The following is a 21,660-nucleotide window of genomic DNA, read 5'->3' on the forward strand; positions in this document are numbered from 1 at the left end:
CATTACAAAGGCTTATCGGCCGTAATTCCGTCATCCTTGTGGGTCTCTCTACTTTCGGAATCATACAAATATTAGTCATATTTAAACGTTGATCCATATTTCCTGTGAGAAGAAAATTGTTCACCAGCTCAACCACATCCCTCTTAATTATATGCCATGAGTGCTGAAAAAAAAGAGCTGTCATCCCGTCCGGTCCTGGCGCTTTCTCTGGATGCATCATAAATAAAGCTTGTCGGACCTCTTCCTCCGTTGCCATTCGCAGCAAATTTTGATTCATTCGGGGAGAAATAGATGGTACTATCTCCTCCAAAAAACTATCAAATTCCGTTGGATCCGTGGTCGTAAACAGACTCTCAAAGTAATCAACCGCCACCTTCTCAACCCCTTTCTCATCTGTTATCCAGTTACCTGTTTCATCATGAAGACCCACTATTTTGTTACGAACCCTACGCTGCTTCGTCAAAGCATGATAAAATTTAGTATTTAGATCTCCAGATGAGTACCACATATTCCTGCTTTTCTGGTGCCAATATTCCTCCTCATCCTTATAAGCCTCCTGCAATTTCCTAGAAACCTCAATAATCTCCTCTTGAGACCGATTATTATCCATTTGCACGTCTTCAAGTGCCTGTTGAAGCTTCTGTATTTTATCTTTTCCATATGGTTGATTATCTTTACGCCAAGTAGATATTTCATGGCGACAATTAGTAATTTTGGTAACAAGATCTCCTAGTTGTCCTTCCTGACTCCCCGTCCAGCCTGTTACAATCGACTCCATAAGACCCTCTTGGCCAATCCATCTTTTGTCAAATCTAAATTGCCCCCTTCTTTTCTTTATAAATTTATCCTCTAAGAAAGCCAACACTGGGCGATGGTCAGATCCCACCATCTTTAGATACTCTGTATAAGAACATGGGAAAAGCGTATGCCATTCCTCATTTGCCAAAGCTCGATCCAAACGACATCTGATCGTCACTGCTCCTTTCCCTTTGCCCCTTCTTCCTTGCCAAGACATATATATATAGTACCGTGTTTTTCATAGTGCTATTTTCATGATATATATGATATGGGATATGAATTATATAGTACCGTGTTTTTATAATTAACTATTAATCAATATTATAAAAGTCAAATAAAAATAAATTATAATTGAATATTTAAATTTCTTTTATTAATTAATATTTGTTTACAATTTATTATCGGTTTACACACTAATTAACCAAAACCAGAAAATCTAATTAATTAATAATTAAACCTAGCCGCATCCATCAAGCTCCTAAACCTCCAGTGTGTCTTCTCCGCCTCCTCTGCTCACGACCGCTGCTGCAGCCTTTGCCCATGACCACCACATTTGCTCACAAATGCCTCCACTGCTCACGAACGCCTTTGACGGTCATGACCACAAGCTCTGTCACGACCACCACCTTTACCAAGAACAAAAATATCAGATTCATAGAGAGAGAGTGTGAGAAAGAGAGAGATAGAGAGTTACCCATTGGATTCACATTCACGACCACCACCTCTGCTCACGACAACCACGCCGTCGTTATCATGCGTCTCCGAAGGTGGGAGTCCGATAATCTCTTCGATAATCTCTCTGTATAAAAAGAATGAAACTTTCATGTAAATCCAATTCCCGTGTTGATATTTGAGTTTGAACCCATGAACACAAATATAAAAAGAATGATCTACCCGGAGAAAAAAGAGATGCAGATTGATTACCAAACAAAAAAAAAGAGATGAAGAGATTGACCAACTGAGAAAAAAGAAGGCAAAAAGAAGAGATGAGGAGATCGACAGATCTGGAGAAAGAGGGGGAAAAATGAATAGATAGGAGACAGATCTGAATCTTTAGATCAACTTTATCAACCGTTCAGATTAAAAATTGAGCAATCCTCGCCTTCTTATTTCATTGGCTAACAGCACTTTTTTTTTTAGGAACACCACACAATCCACTTGTCACTTATTTTCTTAAATATATATATATGAATTGGGTGGGCACGAGGCGAATCATTAGCTTACTTCGATGTTCCAAAAGACACCAAAAAAGTAACACCAACTAATTATCTCTTGATTACGTACAAAAAAGACACGTATTCTAGATTTTTAACATCCAAAAGTTACATGAATTTTCAAAGAAATAGACAAAAATAAAAATAAGCATTCAAAATATTGAAAGACCATATGAAACTCAATGTTCCTCTATTTTGTTCCTTCATTTTATTTCAATGTTCCAAATTTTGTTTTGCAAATAACAAGTATTTTATAGAACGAGTAACGAAGCAAGTACCAAAAATAAAACGATACTTGATACTTGTCTTGTCTTTACAAGTAGTAAAATTTTTTGACTTGTTACTTGCCTTGCTAACGGCAAGCACTCGGCTTTTCAAGGCGAACACGGGTCAAGTCACGAATATAAAGCAAGTATCGAGTAATGATATCCAGCCTAATATGATGATCTTATTTTGACCCAAAAACGAATGATTAATAATATCTTGCATATAGAAACAATTGTTATATTTTGGATTTATTATTATGATTTAGTTTCGATAGGTTTTATTTTAGTAATTATATTATTTGAAAAGATTAGATTTAGGACTTTGTATGTAATGTTTAAGTTTGAAGTTTAGGGTATTATATTTAGGGTGTAGATTTAACCAAAAAAATATTTCTTTTGTTTTTGTGTGTTTGTTATTTATTTATCTATCGTTTTAGATTTTTAGTTTCTGCAAAAAAAATTTTTACTATAACACACTTGTATAAAGTTTTTTTAAAAATTAAAATTTAGATTTGAGGTTTTTATTAAGTGGATATATGGTTTATGTTTGAAGTTAGGGTTTGGAGTTTAGGGTATAGAGTTTGATTGAAGATTTTAAGGTTTATGTTTTGTAAGTTATAGATTAAGATTAAAAAAATTAACCTTCAAGTTTAATTTTAAGATTTATAGGTTATAGTGTGATAAAATTAGACTTTTAATCATGTTTAGAGTTTAGGGATTAAAACATACTCAGTGTTTTGGAGTTAAATATAATACTTAAGATTTAAACAATAAAATATAAAGTTATAAAATTAAAAAATTTGGAAATTACAAATTGTCTTTTTTATTTATAATTGTTGAAATTTGTATTTAGGATATATGATTATGGTTTGAGATATGTAGTTAGGGTTTAGGGTATGTTTAGGGTTTAGAACTTGAGGTGAAGCTAAAATCTGAATAAATTTTAAGATGTGAAATTAAAACATATATAAAAGTTTGAGACTAAGAAGTTTATGGAATTCGAATCAAGTATTATAATTAAAGTTTGAATGTATTTCAATAGAATTTGATGATTCTACTATAATACATGTGGATTTTTATAGCATAACCTATCCAAAAAAATACATAATTTTCTATAGCATAACTTATCCAAGAACAGTATAAAGATCATGCGTCTCTCAATGAATATGCCATCCAAAGTATGAAACTTCGATTACCAGCTTTCCTCTTGAAATCACATTGTCTTCATGTATACAAAACAAACAAATCAAAAACCATTAGAACCGCAAAACTCCATCTAAATCTTTCTACTTCTCGAAGAATAGATAGCTAGAAACACAAGAAGAAGGACAATGAAAGATCATCATTCTCAGAACATAACAAGCTCAAGTTGTAACATTAAAAAACACTCTTACATAACAAAAAAACATCATAATAACTGAAAGAACAAATATCTCCAAGGAAATGCTAGAACTAGAGTGTACCTTTGTTAGCAGAAATGCTGAAAGTGGCTGGTTCGCCTCTAACTGTAGGATAAGGCGATATATCAATTCCTTGGACCTTTGCTTCATACTCTTCGTTGTCATCTGGAACCAACCACATAACAAATCAGATCAAGATTCAAAATCATCTTTAATAAGATTAAATAACTCGATCAAGACACTGTAATCAAACATCTGGCAATCAAGAACCAATGAAGCACACAGTAAGCTTTTGGGAGACCAGACATAGCGCAGTACTGGACAATCGGTGGCTCTAACAATCATTGAGATGAAAAGAAAGTAAGAGATGGCTAGAGAAAATCTCCACATGATGATTGATAGATTCTGCAGGTTAAAAAAGAAGAACAAGCAGAGTTCTAGAGTTACAAATGATGATTGAAGGACAAGGAGACAAACAAGCAAAACAGACTGAAAACAAAACTAGTCTTTGGGAGGATAAACTATAGATTCCAGCAACATATCAAAACAAGATGCTTTCTGGATAAACAGCTCTCTCCAACAACAGTCCAAGACCCTTCCTTTAGCCTTCTACAGTTCTACCTCATAGAAAACTCAATCCCAAGACGCAAAGGTTGAATCTTTCTTAACTGGAAACAAAAAAAAAAACAGAAAGAATCGTCCTTTTCTACAGGGAAGAGAGGAAAAAAACTCACGAAGTTGTTGAGATAATCAGAGTAAGTAGAGAAAGCATCTTTCATTGAGGATTCGGTACACATCTTCCTAGCTTTCTCAACCAATTGATCAGTACAGTCTCTGCGACTACACGAGACTAGGGAATTCGTCGGAGAAGGAGGAGCCACCGACTGAGAGACACGGAGTAAACAAGTCAGGTTAGGAGCCACCTTCGGAGTTGGAACAGAGTCGACAACACATGGGTTGAGATCCAAAACTACAAGGTGTACGAAACAGATGGGAGGAGGGGAAGCGTAAAGGAGATGACATATCCGGCGGTTCTGGTGGCCCTGGAGGTTCAGATGGTGATAGAGAGAGCAGAGTGAATCACAGCAAGAGCCAAATGCCTCTGAGGCGAGAGAGAGGTAGTTGGTGACTGAAACTGGATTCCATGGAACCGTCGGGAAGAAGATCGAGAGGATCGAAGAGAAAGTGATAAAGAACCCTAATAATGAAGCATTGTTTTTTTTCTTGTGGTAAGAAGTAAAAGAAACTATGTCCCGATTGAGAGTTGGAGACTAAGAGTTGGCGGAAGAGGTGGATTGAGAACGGAAGAGGTGGGGAAACTCGCCGGAGTTGTGACGAATCTGGGTTTGAGATCATTGAGTGGAAAATAATTAGGGCTGTTCAATATGGCAAAACCGAACCGTACCGAACCGAACCGAACCGAAATAGATAATATGGTTTGGATTTGGTATATACCATACAAACCGAATGGATATGATTTTTAAAAAACCGTATGATTTGGATATGGTTCGGTATATAACCGATAAAACCGTATAAACCGAATAAAACCGATCAAAAAATAGAAACTTGTAAATATGTATATATTTTATAACAACAAGTTAATTTTTTTGCTAATAACTATTACCATATTTTTTACAGTAATAAAATAGTCTTGATTTGTAAAACACTTGAACTATAATTAAATAACAATTTATCGCAAACATGCTTCTTATTTTCTTAGTCTTCTTTTGATCTTTTTGCTTTAATTTAGCATTGACTACATTGAAATAGAGATTATAAATTTGATGATAACAATTAGTGGAAATTCTTCACAATTTTTTTATTATCTATAGACGAATAGAGTTTCGTGTTTAATAGAAGAAACATGACTTTGATGAACGCTAAATATGAAAGAATATAATAACTTATTTTTTGTGCTTCGTGTTTCTGTTTTATTTTTTGTTTTTTATTTTTATCATCAAAATTTTGAGATTTGATTTTAATTATAGATTTGATTATTTTATTAGATGATAGAAACATTTTTTATTTTTGTTCTTTATTTAAACTTATAATATTTTTTTAATAGATGAATGTGTTGACAACAAAACTCTAAAATTCATATAATATGATCCCAAAATAAAGAATTATGTTTTTTGGTATAAAACCGAATAAACCGAAAACCGACGGTATATAAACCGAACCGAACCGAAGTAAATATGAATTTAGAATGGTAGTTATATTTTACTAACCGAAATACCGAAATACCGAAAAAACCGAACCGAAACCGAACCGATATCCGGATTGAACACCTCTAAAAATAATTGATTTTTTGTCCTAGACACGAATTAATGAAAAAAATTTGTTCAGAGGAAAAAAGGACTTAGCAAAGGAAAAAAAAGTCTCCAAACAAAAGGTTTGTGTCAAAATTCAAAATTTGGTAAGACTTCGCGGTTCAAAGTGTTATTTGGAAAAGAAATTGCCTCTGAAATGGGTTTTTAGTTTACCGCTTAACGAGCTTAACGAAAATTCTGCGTAGCATTAAGAGCTTCATTGTTTGTAGTTTTTAGATTAGTTTTTGGTTTTTGTTTTTTCAAAATCCATTTTTCACCCGATCAAGATTTTCAAAGAATGGATTCCCTAAAATGTAGGAAAACTAGTTTTTTCAAATAAATGTTTTTTTAACACAAAAACCAAAAACAAGTTTTCATTGGTTTTTGACTATTTACGTTGGTTTTTGAGTTTTTATTTGTTTTTATTCTTTTTCTATATTAACCCATTAATATAGGAGTTTTCAAAAAAGTGTTTCAAAAAGAAAACCCCATTAATATAAGAAAATAATAAAATAATAATTTTACTATTAAGCATCAATTATATATCTACGCTAATTGAAACTAATATTAAAAATAATAAAATTAGTATATTGTGAATGATATTATACCTAATAAAAATTGATTTTTTTTAATAACAAATTGATCCTCATAAAAGTTTTTTGCTTTACTATACTGAAATACACGATAACTCATATACAATTTTAAACTTATTAATAAAATAAATTTAATAATAAAATTTAACTATTAAAATAATACATAAATATTACCGTTAATTAATTTTTGTATTATTTAGGAAAAGTAATTTTCATCATTTTACTATTTGATGTTTATAAACTATAAGACTTTATGACCAAAATAATACTTTGTAGATAACATTTTTAAAAAAACTTGTCAATAAAATAAAACTAATAATTAAAACTAGTTCTATGTAAAGTTAAATCAAGTTTTTAAAAATAATAGACAACTTCTAAAATTAAATAAATTACTAATCAAAACTTAAAAAAAGGATAAATATATACAGAAAATTCAAAAATAAAAAAAGAACTCAAAAACCAAAAACCAAAAACCAGAATCAAAAATCACCATTCGTGTTTTTGAAAAAACTAAAATCTACTGCAAAAACAAAAACCAAAAACTAAAAATTAAAATCTAAAAACTAAACTCTAAAAACCAAAAACCAAAAACCAAAATCTAAAAACTAGCAAAACAATCATCACCTAAATCAATGCTACGATAAAGTTATGATCTGACTTTTGACATTTTTAGTAGCAGTTTGTGAATTTGTGCTACGGCGAACTGCTACCAATCCTTATATTTCGTGTAGTGTGTATTTGGATATATAAAGTAGTGGAGAATCACGAGGAAGTTGAATAAATCTCATAGGACTTAGGATGAAGAAGTTATCCCACTTTCAAATCATATGATCCCACTTTTCATATTTGGGAATATGACAACTTATTCGTCATTCTAATTAAACCAGGATGAATCGGGATGTACGAAGTTGTATTTAGATACATAAAGTAGTGTAGAATCACCAAGAAGTTGAATAATACTTATAGTAGTTAGGATGAAGAAATTATCTCACTTTCAAATCAGGTGATCCCAGTTTTTCTTTTTGGAAATATGACAATTTCTTCGTCTTTCTAATCAAACCAGGATGAGTCGCGATGTAAGAAGATTTATTTGGATACATAAAGTAGTGGAGAATCACCAGGAAGCTGAATATATTTCATAGGCATTGGGATGAAGAAGTTATCTCACCTTTAAATCAGGTGATCCCAGTTTTTATGTTTGGGAATATGACAGACAACTTCATCGTCATTCTAGTCAAACCAGGATGAATCGTGATGTAAGAAGTTGTATTTGGATACATAAAGTAGTGAAGAATCACCAGGAAGTTGAATAAATCTCATAGGAGTTAGGATGAAGAAGTTATCTCACATTCAAATCATGTAATCCTAGTTTTTCTGTTTGAGAATATGACAACTTCTTCGTCATTCTACTCAAACCAGGATGAATCGCGATGTAAGAAAATGTATTTGGATACATAAATTAGTGGAGAGTCACCAAGAAGTTGAATAATTCTCATTGGAGTTAGGATGGAGAAGTTATTCCACTTTCAAATCAGGTAATCCCTTTTAGATCTAAAGTTATGTTTGATTTACTGAAGAGTGGTACGCCTGACTCGCGAGAGGACGCTGTCGAGGATATGAGAGAGTGTCGATCGACACTAATACCTTGGGGTGAACGACACTGATGCCAGAAGACAAGACGAGTATATTTTATGACCGACTAAGGTCCATAACTCACCACACATTATCAGAATGCCCACACACGTTTTGATACCTAATTTATATTGTTTCCTTAGTTATTGTTGACGGCTATGCTACCTAAGCTTTGTATTCTCTATTTTATTGTTTCTCTTAGGTTAGGAGAGAAGATCAATTCTCCTTCAGAGATTGGTTGGAACTCCATTGGTTTTATATATGATTTCTATTCAACCTAATCCCATTCGTTACAAACTATCCTCTATTTATTTATTGATTTGATTCCTTTATATTATTTATTGCCTAGCTTAATCTTTCTATCTCAAGTCTATTGTGTGCCTACGCTTCATGTGGATTCGATCCTCAAGTACTAAAATTAACCTCTTATTTGAAAGAGTAGCTTGAAGGTTAATTTGAGCATATCAAATTGGCGCCGTTATTGGGGAGCATTAGATCGCCATTAGAGTCAATTGGTGTGATTTCGTCTAGGTTTATATTTTTAGTTTATTTACATCAAAAAAATTTCTTGTGTTTCAGGTATATCCATATAAGTACCAGAAGCAACGAGGGGATAAGGCTCTTACTTGTAGAGCCCTTGGATTTAGACCGTGTGATCCATAAGTCTATGAGGGCAGTCGACACCCTCCAAGCAGCGATTGACAGCGTAGAAATCCAAGTGTCGAGTGACAGTGTTCATCCCATGTTGAATGACACTGTTCATCCCGTGTCGAACAACACCGTTCATCTCGTGTCGAACGACATTGTTAATCTCAACAATGTTCATCCGGTGACGAACGATACTATTCATCAAGTGTCGATCGACACCACTTGTGGGGAGACATAGAAAGTCGAAGTGGTCACACTTAACGCTGATAAGAATGAGATGTTACGAGACGAAGAAGGTCACACTCGTAACAGTGCAGGATAATTGATTCATGCACATGGGGCTGTAATACCTTATGTGATTGTTGTTGTTGAGATGAATGACTTTGAACTGAGTCGTGAATGGTACGATGGGCTAGGTGAGGATCCCTTTCAAGGTCTTCCTCATGAGGATCCCATGAACCACATTGAAGAACTTAAGGATCTAGTCTAAAGGAGTGAGCATAATGAAATATTTGAATACCATACTCTCTGCAAGATTTTCCCCTACTCTCTTTTTGGGGACGCATTTAGCTGGTTCAGTCAACATCAACCAGGATCTCTAACCTACTGGGAGGACATTGAGAGAGTCTTCCTCTACGAATTTATATATGATGCTGCAGCAGCTCGAGAAAGGGAGATAAATGATAAGTGGGGCATGCTCATTGAAGGTTGGCAGATAAAGAGGGAAGATCAGATTCCGAGACAGCTGGTCGACTACATTATGGCAAAGAGTTATGAACAACATGGATTTAGGGAGCTGAGCGGAGCAGACGAAGACGAAGCTGATATTGGTGACCCGAACTCAGTATTGATCGACACAAATTCCTATTGTCGATCAACACCTCTTGAAATCCCTGAAAGATCGAGTTGTCCTCAGGACATTGCATACTCGACAATAGAGGCACAAATATATCAAGCGGCTATCTTGCCCTAGATGTAGACAAAGAGATCACCGTGGAAGATTTCTTGGAGCTAGAGGATGAAGAACAACCTGAAAATTTGGGTCAGGACTTGGAGTTAAAGCTTTATGACAATCAACACACTTCGGGAAAAGATCTGGAGACTTCATCAAAAGCTAGCATCAATAGCCACCCACCCGATATCGTCAATAGATACCCACCCGACATCGTTGATCGGCACCCACCCAATTGCATCGATCGACACCCATCGTTGGACGAGCTGCTAGGGCACTTAGTTGAGCTGGAACATGTTGAGGAGAGAATGCACAAGTGCGAGGTCTCACACCATGCTGTCCATGAACATTTGAGACCACCTATCTGCGCAGAAGAAGCTGTTGGGTTTCACAAAAGAGTGAAGAGGATACATGACTCTGTGAAGTTTGTGGTCTCATGCGTTGTATTTGAAGTTGAATTTCCTATCCCACCAGATAGAAGTGTGCATTTGGGTTCCTACCATGGGTTATTTGATGATTATATTAGCTTCTAAGAGAGGGTTGAGATATAGAAGTGACATCGGCAACATCCCAACAAAAACAATATCGATCGACACTACCACTTCATCGTCGGTTGACACCAGATGCGTATCAGAGCAGAAGGAGTTTGAAGTGTATCGAAATATTTTTGATGGAGGCACCCCCGCGAGACAGATAAGTCTGGGGAAAGAAGAAGAAAAATTGGAAGAAGAGAAAAAGGACCAAGGCCGGTCCTAAGTTGTCATTGATTCCTCACTTCTCAGATGGTGTCAGGAAATACAGAGTGCGCAACAGATGTTTCACACAGCCATTTGCAAAGCTTTGAGCACTCCTTATTGTTGAGATGATAGACAAAGGAAAAGAGTCTATGAAGGCTGTCACGAGCAGTATGCTGAAACTGAAAAGAATAGACATTGAGACTTGTTTTGGAGCAAGTTCTCATTCTCATCCAGACTGAATTAGAGATCTCCATAAGTAAGGCTAATGAATGACAATAAACGCTAAGTGGGAGGCAACCCACTGTTAGTTTCAATTATTTAATTTTCATTTTATACTGATTTTTCGCGTTTATTCATTTCAGGAAAAATTTGATGACCAGTGTCGAACTACAATGTAGCAAGTGTCGAATGTCACTGTAGCTTCGACACTATTCAGCGCGAAAATAAAAAAAACCAGTGTTTCATGAGTTGAGGACCAACATCGACTGCCGGTAAGCCAACATTGATCGACACCGCACTACCAAGCATCAACCGACACTTAACTGTGTCGCTCGACGCTCATCGCAGGAAGCATGTATACTCACAAAATCCTGTTAAATGTTTACATATGGTTTATTTTCCCACCAATATCAGATTGTATAACACTGGGGACAATGTTGTTTAAGTCTAGGGGAGGTATTACTAATATTGGGTTTTATTTTGAGTTTTTGTTATAATGTTTTTCAAATTGTTTTATAGAGTCAAGAAGGGGATGATGAACGTTTTTCAATTTTTACTTATTATCTAATCACTCTCTAGCACCATTCTTAGATTTACCGACTGCAGAGTGTACTAGAGATACCAAAGTGGATCACCTGCCAGTCATATCCAAACTTGCTGAGAATGTTTGAAGGAACTGAAGCTGACCTTCAACCTAATTGAACTTAATTTGCTTGTCTTGGGGCTTGGTATACACTTAATCAGATTAGTCTGTATATTTTTGGTCCCCCAATCTCTCTCTTTTCAGAATCTATAGAAAAAGAAAAGATTGAGATGATTTCTTGCGGTTTAGCGGGGTAGGAATGTTTCCTGCGACCCCATTATTCTACTCTAATCAAATGATCACACATTGCTGGAAGCGAGGGTTAGGTACATTACCGATGACCCCATTATTCGCCTACACTTTATCGAAAGAAAAAAAAATAAGAATAAATTTTTTGTATCTCTATCATTAGGAACCACATCAAATTTATGGATCACTCTCCATTCATCCTCTGTGTGACGAAGAACCTCATACTTTTGGAAATATTTTTTTGGGATAGTTGCTTCGATTCTACATCTCTTTGTGTATACGGAAATTATTTGAAAAATACGATACTAGGATCTAATAATAATGTAAATTACTATTTGTAAGTGTTAGTATAAATCAAAATTCGAAACTTACATCTTGATCAGCAATGATGAGATGTACGTCAGACGTTTTCGCATATCAATCCGTTTCCCAAACTCTCAAAATTTAGCCCAAATTTCAAAATCTGAAAATTCTAAGCTCATATCTGAAAGTCGATACGAAGTCATGGTTCTTCTTTCCCTTATATTTTTATAGAGGTTTTTAACGTATGGATTGTGATGAATATATGATATACCATGGATTTTACCAGTTTTTAGCCATGGTATATAGATGTTTTAGAGTCTATTATATGGGTTTGGAGTATGTTTTAAAGTAAAATTGCCAAAAATGACTCAAAATTTGAGTTTGAATACAAAAGTGTATCCCTAATTCAATCAACTAAAAAAGTAACCCAAAAGACTAGTGAAATTACAACAACATTCTTAAGACTAAACAAAAAATCCGTATTGAGTTTTACTATTATAACCCTCCGAGTGAGAAGATTTACAAAGAAGTTTTCTCAGAGAAGACTTCCCAGAGAAGACTTCTCAGAGAAGACTTCTTTGTAAGTCTTCTCGTTCAGTAGATCTTTAAAATAATTTAAATTTTTTATAAAAATATTTTGATGGGAAAAAATTGAAATCATGTAATAATAAACATTTCTAAATGATGTAAATTTAGTTTTACTAAAATTGAATTATTTTCAACATAGATGAGTGAATGTATATTAACTCATAACTAGAGCTTGACCCGCACACCCGTGCGGGTTTTGATTATTTTTAATTTAAAATTGATATTTATTTTTCATAATTAGTATCATATATTTTAGATGTATCACTATATAACTAAATGTATATTGGTTATTTGAATATTTTAGGTTTCTATACATCATAATCGAATCCATACCAAAACGGATAAGAGGTGACCGGTGGTGGTGAGAGAGACGGTGGTGAAAGGGAGAGATGGCGGTGGTCAAGCATCTTCAGATCTTCGGTCGCTGGGTTCGACTCCATCTTTAGATTCGTGTATGCTTGAGGAGAGTCTTACAGAGTAAGGAGATGTGTGTTACATGAATCATGTGTGTGTGTGTGCGTTTGAGACAGTGAGGGAGATGAACAGAATGATACAGAGGAAGAGATCGATAGTCTAGAATAAGGAAAATGAAAAGATGGTTTTTTTTTGAGAGAATGTTAAATTTTTTTCCTCAAAAAAAACATTTATACAAAAAGTGCAATCATTTATCTAATTCCTTTCTCTATATTTAACCCCCAGCAGAAATGGCCACTACTCCAAAGGTATTCACAAATGAGTACCAAACCAAAATTGCAAAGCATCTTCCATTCCCTTCACTCCCTTAGATCTTAACAGGCTAAGCTTGTTTCTCACTCCCTTATTAGCCAATTTCTTTAGGACATTCACTGGAATCAGATTCTCTCCATGCTTAACTTTGTTTCTCTCACGCCATACTGCATACATTGCAGTTTGAAAAGCATAACGGAGGCAGAATAACTTCTTCTTTCCCATATTACCTCCCACCTCAATCAAGTTCATAATTACAGACCAAGAGCTTGAGAAAGAACTCCCCATAATTCCTCTAGCAAGACTCTGCCAAATCTGGACTGAATAAGAACACTAAAAAAACAAGTGGTCCCTGTTTTCACAAGCATTCTTGCATAACACACAGATCTCATCTACCTAGGCCCTGGATTCCATCGAGCAATTTTGTCCATTGTAGACAATCTGTCTAAATTTGCCAGCCAAACCATAAAGGTATACTTTGAGTTGCCTGAGAGAACCAAACTCTTCGAGCCCAGTTACATTTTTCCTTCATTTCTCGTATTAGTTTCCAAGTCTCTGACGTTGAGAAAGAAAGATTATAACCCGACTCCCTCTTCCACTGACTCACATCATCCATATCACCACTTATATTATCTCTCATATTTCTCAACTCCTTTTCAAGATCATTTAGAATCTCCAACCGATGTCTTCTTCTTCTTCGTGTACTAAAGACAGCTTCTTCGACAGTAGCTTCTCTACGAATGACCATATCTATGAAACCTCTTACCCCCAAAAGATCGTAGATGACACCTCGATCACTCCAGTTATCAAACCAGAAAGAGGTATGGCGCCCATTACCCACTTCCTTCCTATAAAAACTCTTTGCTATCTCCCTAAGCTTTAACAGCTTTCTCCACATCCAAGACCTATTTTGGGTTTTCATATTCACTTCCCAGAAGCTTCTCTTTTTCAATAAATTAGTCTTTATCCATTTGCTCCACAAATATTTCCCCACCATGAACCTCCAAATAAGCTTCAAACCACAGACCGTATTGACATCTTTTAGCACTCTTATACCCAGACCACCTTCATCCTTCTCTTTACAGACATCCCTCCATGAAACTTTAGCACCAGTAGTCTTGAGAGTTGGTCGAGACCAAAGGAAAGCTGAGCAGAGTCGCTCCACTTCTTTGACACATTGTCTTGGCAGTCGAAAAGTAGCAGACCAGAAGTTTACTATGCTCATTATAACCACTTTAATCAGTTGCAATCTCCCAGCATAAGACAAAAATCTGCTCGTCCAAGTATTAATTCTACTTCTTATTTTCTCCACAAGTGGCTGATAGTCTTGCTTTCTCATTACCTGAGTCATAAGGGGAAGACCCAAATATCTTACAGGAAGATTACCCTCGGCTACAGGGAAATTCAACAGAATCCTACTCCTCTCTTCATCAGACACACCTGCCATATATATTGTAGATTTCTCAATACTTATCTGCAGCCCAGACCAAACCGCGAACTCCTCAAACACTGCAAGTGCCCCTTCTATAGACGCTTTTGATCCCTCTACAAACACCATCAAATCATCTGCAAAACACAGGTGAGTGAGGGAGAGAGAGCTACATTTAGGATGAAATTTAAACTGGTTCCCTGAAACTGCCTTATCAATTGTCCTCGAGAGAATATCCATACAGAGAACAAAGAGATACAGGGAAAGAGAGCAGCCCTGACGAAGTCCTCTCAAACTTTGGAAGTATCCAGCAAGTTCACCATTTACTTGAACTAAGAAGGACGGGCTTGTGATGCACAGTCTGATCCAGTGAATAAATTTTCCATGAAATCTTAAAGCTTCCATTCCCCTCAGAACAAATTCCCACTGAACAAAGTCAAAAGCCTTAGAAATATCGATTTTCATAATGCACCTCGGGGAAATTGACTCTTTATGATAGTCCTTCACCATCTCTGAAGCTAGCAAGACATTTTCCATTAGTAGTCGCCCTTTAATGAAAGCTGACTGATTTTCACTGATAATACTAGGCAGAAGTTTCTTCAATCTGTTGGCTAGAATCTTGGATACTACCTTGTATAGTACATTGCAACAAGCAATGGGTCTATAATCCTTCATCTCCATTGAATCTGTCTTCTTAGATATCAGAGCCAAGATCGTTGAATTCACTCATTTGGGAAGAAATCCAAACTTAAACACATACTGAATAGCCACAACAAAATCACGCCCTAGTATTGACCAAGTCAGTTTGAAAAACTCACATGGGAAGCCATCCGGTCCCGGAGACTTGTTATTTTTCATAGCAAACAGAACTTTTTGAATCTCCACCTCAGTTACATCAGCCTCCAATGCACTACAATCTTCCAAACTACATCTAAACCCCAATAAGTTCTCTTAACTCTTCCATCGTAGTACCTTTATAATCTTCAGGACACAGATTCAGAAGATCTGAGAAAAACCTTTCCACATCTTGTTTAATCTCCTGATGATCAGTAGCAATATTACCATCCACACATCTTACCTCTCGAATCATGTTCTGAGCTTGTCGAGTTCTGATAGCATTGTAGAACGTTTTATTGTTCTGATCACCCACATCCAACCAGTGCAACTTTGAACGTTGCTTGAGAAAGTCTTCTTCCAGATTAGCAACATGTAGCCACTTCTCATAAGCTGCAGCTTCTTCTTGGGCCGCGACCTCACTTGGATTTTGGAGAGTTTGCTTCTGCTTTTCACACAACAACTCATGTGCCTCCTTTGCTCTTTTAGTCAGATTTCCCAACCCCTCTCTTCCTAATTCCCTTATCAACGGCTTCAAGTTCTTAAGTTTCTTCGAAAATCTATACAAAGCTGAAGTAGAATGAAATAGAACCTCCGTATTAGCCCAAAACTCCTGGATCATAGGAAGAAATCTTGGCAAGGCACCAATAGCATTTACAAATTTAAATGGTCTTCGAATCTTTTTTTTAGGCGGCTTCAACTGGATCCTACAACGCATGTGATCCGAGCATCCCCATGCCTCGAAAATAGAGTAAGCATCGGAAAACCTATGAAGAGCCGCATCATTCATCAAGACCCTATCAAGCTTCTTACAAATAATTCCTTCCTCCTGCTTGTTACTCCAAGTAAACAAAGGACCTTGATATCCCAAATCAGACAAACGACAATGAAGTATCACCCGCTGAAAATCTCTCATACCTCCAGGAACTCTTCCCAAACTTGAAAACCTCGAATTTTCTTCACCATCCAATATCTCGTTCAAATCACCCATGATCACCCATTCTTTATTTTTAAACATAGCGGAATCATGATGATAGCATAGATCATCCCACAGCTCTTTCCTTTCCTTACTCTGATTCTTTGCATAAACAAACGTACACAGAAAATCCTCTTCTCCTTCTAACCCCACTGAACAAGTAATCAGTTGATCAGACTTATAAACAGGAGTCATTCTGACAGACTCCCTCCAAAAACCCAAATTCTTCCTCCTGGACTACAATCATAATTTGTCATCACAGACCACTCCCTAAAACCCTCCTTTATTATCTTCCCAGCCTTCTTTTCCTTCACCCTTGTTTCCAAAATACATCCAAATTTCATTTCTTTGTTTCCTATCCACACCTTGACTACATAATGCTTTAAAGATTTGTTGAATTCCCTCACATTCCAGAAGAAGCTCGACATATCAGTTTTTTTTCCGAAAAAGCCTTGTGCTCTTAGCCGGATTTGCATCCTTAACTTTAGCCTTCGGCCCTCTTTTTAACCATTTTTTCATCTCTGCTTTGTCTTTGCCCCTACTCTTCTGTTCCAATATATCATCTTCTAACAGATCACCTTCTGTCACCCTTAACTGTTCAATTTCCTCCAAATTTTCATCTTCATTGTTCTCCTGATCTTCAGCACCTATCTCTCCTTACTCAACTTCTTCTATATCCTCCACAGTTAGCACATAGAACTTTGAGGCAGAAATCTGAACTTCAGATGCATGCCCCGGTGATGATCTCCCTACTTTCGCTGCTAAAACCGTCTTCCAATTAGATACTCGACAATCTTCCCGACTCCCATTTGTCTCTTTCTTGTTTTCATTACTAATTTCACCCTACAAAGCTTCCTTCAAACCCTCCAAGTTCTGCTCCTTCTCTTTTTCTTCATTGTCTTCTATAGCTTCACTCTTCCTCTTTTCTTTACCATTCTTGACACAAAATCTTTCCGTATGACTCCACTTTTCACACAAATTACATCTTGCTGGCAACCAGGGATAGTGAAACTCAACTGTGAACTCCTTCCCCTCCTTAGAAAACTCAATCTCTTTTGGCAAAGACTTCAAAACATCAACATTCACGAAGACTTTGCTACCTCAAGATTAGTGCACGCCAGCGTCTCCGGAAGCAGTCTATCAGGAAAACCAACAGTACTAGTCATGAAACTAAGGCCCTCCCAAGAGTACATATGCAGAGGAACCTTCCGTAAATGAACCCACATTGGAATCACATTTTTCTCTCGTTTCTCTTCCTCTGTCTGTGGAGTCCATTTAGTCACCACCATAGGACTCCCGCGATGTTCCACATACCTCACTTAAGAACCTTCTCACGCGCTTTGGGATTTGAGATCCTGAATCGCATCGTCGTTGCGTTAACCACATAGACCTCCACTTTCGAAGCTAGCTCTCCATAACTCCATATCTTATTCACCACCATGTGTACCTTCGCCATATGAGGAGCAAGATCCAGAAATTTCCCGACTACAAAATCATCCCACAATGGCGTTGAATCCACGAGAACCTCGTTTGGAATCGCAACCGTATGCTTCCCATCCTTCATTGATATCTCTACCTCATACTTCTTCAAACTTTTCTTATCCTTCGCCGCCGAAACCCAACTCTTGCCTTTCCCGTCCATAGAATCACTGGTCCCAACCCCCAGACTCGCCGATCTCACCTCCGGAGGGTTTAGATCCCCCGGCGGATTCGCCAAATCCATCACGAAAAGCTAGGTCACGATCGCTCTCAAAATCGCTTTTTCTCAAAACGCAGCGTTTCGTTTCTCCTAAAAAGATGAATTCTTGGCCATTAGATTACAAATAATCAATGGTCAAAAATATTAATCCAAATTTTCAAGAATGGACCAATAAGAATGGAGGAAGATCACAAAAGAGTGATTTTGAGCCTTTAGATCAAAACTAATCAAATGCCCAAAATAAAACTAATAAGAATTATCTGTTCATTTATCTATAATCTTTTTTTTAACGGCTGCAAATTGAGTTAATGAACCCCAAAGGGAAAATGTGAACAAAGGAAAACAAAGAAGGCAACATTACACACTCAACCTTACAGAAAAGATCTACGAGTGAATAAAAGGTGCATCTCTGCGAATCTGCTGATGAAGCCACGCAGGTCCGCCCAATGCCAAATATGACTGAAAACGCCCGTCTCGTAAAACGCTCTTAGCAATCTCCAATATAATCATCTTTTTGTGTTTTTTATTTATTTAATGGTTTTATTTTTATTTTTGAATTGTATAATGTAAATTTGAAATATTATACATAGTTTGAGATATATATTATAGAAATTATATTATATTTAAAGTTTGAGGTTTAATGTTCTTATACTATGATATATGTTAAAGTATTTGGTTTAGGGTTTATATTGTTAGAGTTTGATTGGAGATTCAAGGCTTGTGTTTTGAAAGTTATATATTAAGATTAAAAAGAGTAAATTTCGAGTTTATATTTAAGACCTGAAGTTATAGTATGAGAATATTAGAGTTTTAAGTTGTGTTTATAGTTTAGGGATTAAAAACTTGTTTAGGGTTTGAGGATTCAAAAAGCTAAATATAGCATTTCATTATATTCTGCTATTAAACATACACTATCATAGCGTTTCCGAATATACCACTTTGTCATAGCGTTTCCAAATATACAAACGCTATCTAAAATTAAGGGGTATGTCAACCATAGCAGAAAGACAAAAAACGCTATACTCTAGTGCTATCAAAACGGTTTTTTCTTGTAGTGTGTTGATATTTTTAGGGTTAGATTTTGAAATCTTATCTTTTTTTTTTAATTTGACCTATATGTGTTTAGTGATTTTATGATAACTTGATTTAAACACTTTCTAAATATCTTAAAAGGTTAAGTAAGTGTTTTTTTGCTTAGTTATTTGATTATAGGGTCGGGAAAACTCACAGAAGACTTCCCAAGAAGTCTTCTGACATATCCCGCATAAATTTTAGTAGAATTTAGGGTTCCCGTCTAAATTTTAGAAAAAATTAGGTTTCCCGCCTAAATCGAAGTCTTCCAGAAGTCTTCTAAGGGAAGTCTTCTCATGTATTAGATCTTAAAAGTAACTAATAAATTTTATAAAAAATAATATGAAAGAGAAAAATTTGAAATCATGTATTAATAAAAATTTCTAAATGATGAAAATTTAGTTTTACTAAAATTGAATTATTTTTAACATAGAGTGAATGTAAATTGAGTCATGATAGCCTTTGGTTTAGGGTTTGGTAACATATGTTATAGTATTGTTGGTATTTTTAGGGTTAGATTTTGAAGTCTTATCTTTTTTTTTTCTAGTTTGACATATATTTGTTTAGTGACTATCTAATAACTTGATTTAAACATTTTATGTGTTTCTTTTAAGTTTAAGTAAGTATTTTTTGCTTAGTTATTTGATTATATGGTTTGGAATACTCTGAGAAGACTTTGGTTTAGGGTTTAGTAACATATGTTATAGTATTGTTTGTATTTAGGTTTAGAATTTGGAATCTTAACTTTTTTTTTAAAAAAAAGTTTGACCTACATGTGTTTAGTTTTTTGAATTTAAACACTTTATAAGTTGATTCTAAGTTTAATGAATTGTTATTGACTATTTAGTTAGTTATTTGATTAGTTTATGGTTTGGGAAGTCTTATGACATATTTCCGCCTAAATTTTAGTAGAATTTTGGTTTCCCGCCTAAATTTTAGTAGAGTTTAGGTTTTCCGCCTAAATTTTAGTAGAATTTAGATTTCTCGCCTAAATCGGAGTCTTCCCGAAGTCTTCTCATGTATTTGATTTTAGAGTCTAGAAGACTTCCCAAGAAGTCTTATGTATCGAAAATATTTAACCTAATCAGAATTTTTATCTCCATATATAATGAAAATTTACACATTCTCTTTCTTCCTCTCAAATTGCTGTAACAAAAATATAATGTTTCTCACTCTAAAACTCTCCAACCTCTCTCTAATCTCTTTGAACATCAAAACACCTAACTTTTAATCCATTTCTCATTTTTTCTTATGTCTTCTCACTAATTTATCTTTTTTTACAGGTTTTTTATTACATGGTTCTCATCTTTTACTCATTCAAAGGTAGATCTATAAATTTTGGATATATATTATTGTGTGTTTTATATATTAGATTCTAAAAATCTATAGATTCAACCTAATGTGACTATTTTGTTTATTATTTAAGCATAAAATTATATTTTTGACGTTTTTCTTTGTTTTGAAGCCATTTGAATGTTTTTGAATTTGCAGATTTTTCAAATCTGAGACAGACTTTGAAAGACTTCTCAGAAGACTCTCGGAAAACTCCTCGGAAGACTTCTGGGCAAGTATTCTAATGCATTTTATGCTTGAAGACTTCGTGGGAAGTCTTCAGGAAGTCCTCCGAAGTCTTCTGCCCAAAGTGGTACAAATTTTGGATATGTATGTTGTGTATTTTATATATTAGATTCTAAAAAGTTACAGATTCAACCTAATGTGATTGTTTTGCTTATTATTTAAGCATAAAAAAATATTTTTGAAGATTTCTCTGTTTTGAAGTCATTTGAATGCTTTTGAATATGTAGATTTTTTCAGATGTGAGTCATAATTTGGAAGATTTCTGAGAAGACCCTTGGAAGACTTCCCAAGAAGTCTTCTAATGTATTTTATGCTAGAAGACTTCCAATGAAGTCTTCAGGAGTCTTCCGAAGTATTCTGTCCAAAGTGGTACAAAGGAATAATGTCAAGTAGAGTCCAAACTTATCTATGTTGAGGAATGATTTCTAGCTCCATGTGTAACAATTTTGTTTATGCTATGTTTTATGATTTGTATGTGTACTATTTTAGTTGTGAATTTTTTTGTAAATTTGAAGAGATGTTAATCAAAATAATTTGGTAAATATGTTCATCTTTTGCCAAAAATACTTGACATCATTGAAGTTATTGGTACAATATACTAAGAATTTTGTAATCAATCGATGGAATGAAGCCTTACATTTATACATGAAGAATTAGGGCAACTATAAAAGAAAACTAAATAATATAAATAATATCCCAAGACTCGATTTCGTATATTTGATCAAAATTCTCCACACGAAATTAGGAAATCTTAGTAATTATAAATATACAGATAAGTATATTTAGTATTTATTATCATTTTAAAAAAATATAACAACTACAAAGGGAAATGTAATATACATGAATGAGATTTATG

General features: G+C 35.1%; 1 protein-coding gene and 1 long non-coding RNA gene across 3 annotated transcripts; both read right to left on the bottom strand.

Moving 5' to 3' along the window:
* Positions 1-1,149: 1,149 nt before the first annotated feature.
* Positions 1,150-2,436, bottom strand: LOC106404527. 2 transcript variants are annotated; one of them, XR_001281005.3, is made up of 3 exons: positions 1,693-1,954; positions 1,493-1,597; positions 1,150-1,424 (listed from the first exon to the last, which is right to left on the bottom strand). It is a non-coding gene; the product is annotated as an uncharacterized LOC106404527 (long non-coding RNA). The 2 variants fall into 2 exon arrangements; XR_001281004.3 differs by having other exon boundaries at positions 1,493-2,436.
* An 831-nt stretch (positions 2,437-3,267) lies between these two features.
* On the bottom strand, positions 3,268-9,062 carry LOC106403462. The gene is made up of 4 exons (XM_013844288.3): positions 8,862-9,062; positions 4,413-4,949; positions 3,742-4,083; positions 3,268-3,500 (listed from the first exon to the last, which is right to left on the bottom strand). The coding sequence occupies exons 1-3, from the start codon at positions 9,060-9,062 to the stop codon at positions 3,871-3,873; spliced, it is 951 nt and encodes a 316-aa protein (XP_013699742.1). The 3' UTR covers positions 3,268-3,500; positions 3,742-3,870.
* Positions 9,063-21,660: the final 12,598 nt, after the last annotated feature.

This window comes from Brassica napus, chromosome C6, assembly GCF_020379485.1.
Source record: "Brassica napus cultivar Da-Ae chromosome C6, Da-Ae, whole genome shotgun sequence".
NCBI classification, from domain to species: Eukaryota; Viridiplantae; Streptophyta; class Magnoliopsida; order Brassicales; family Brassicaceae; genus Brassica; species Brassica napus.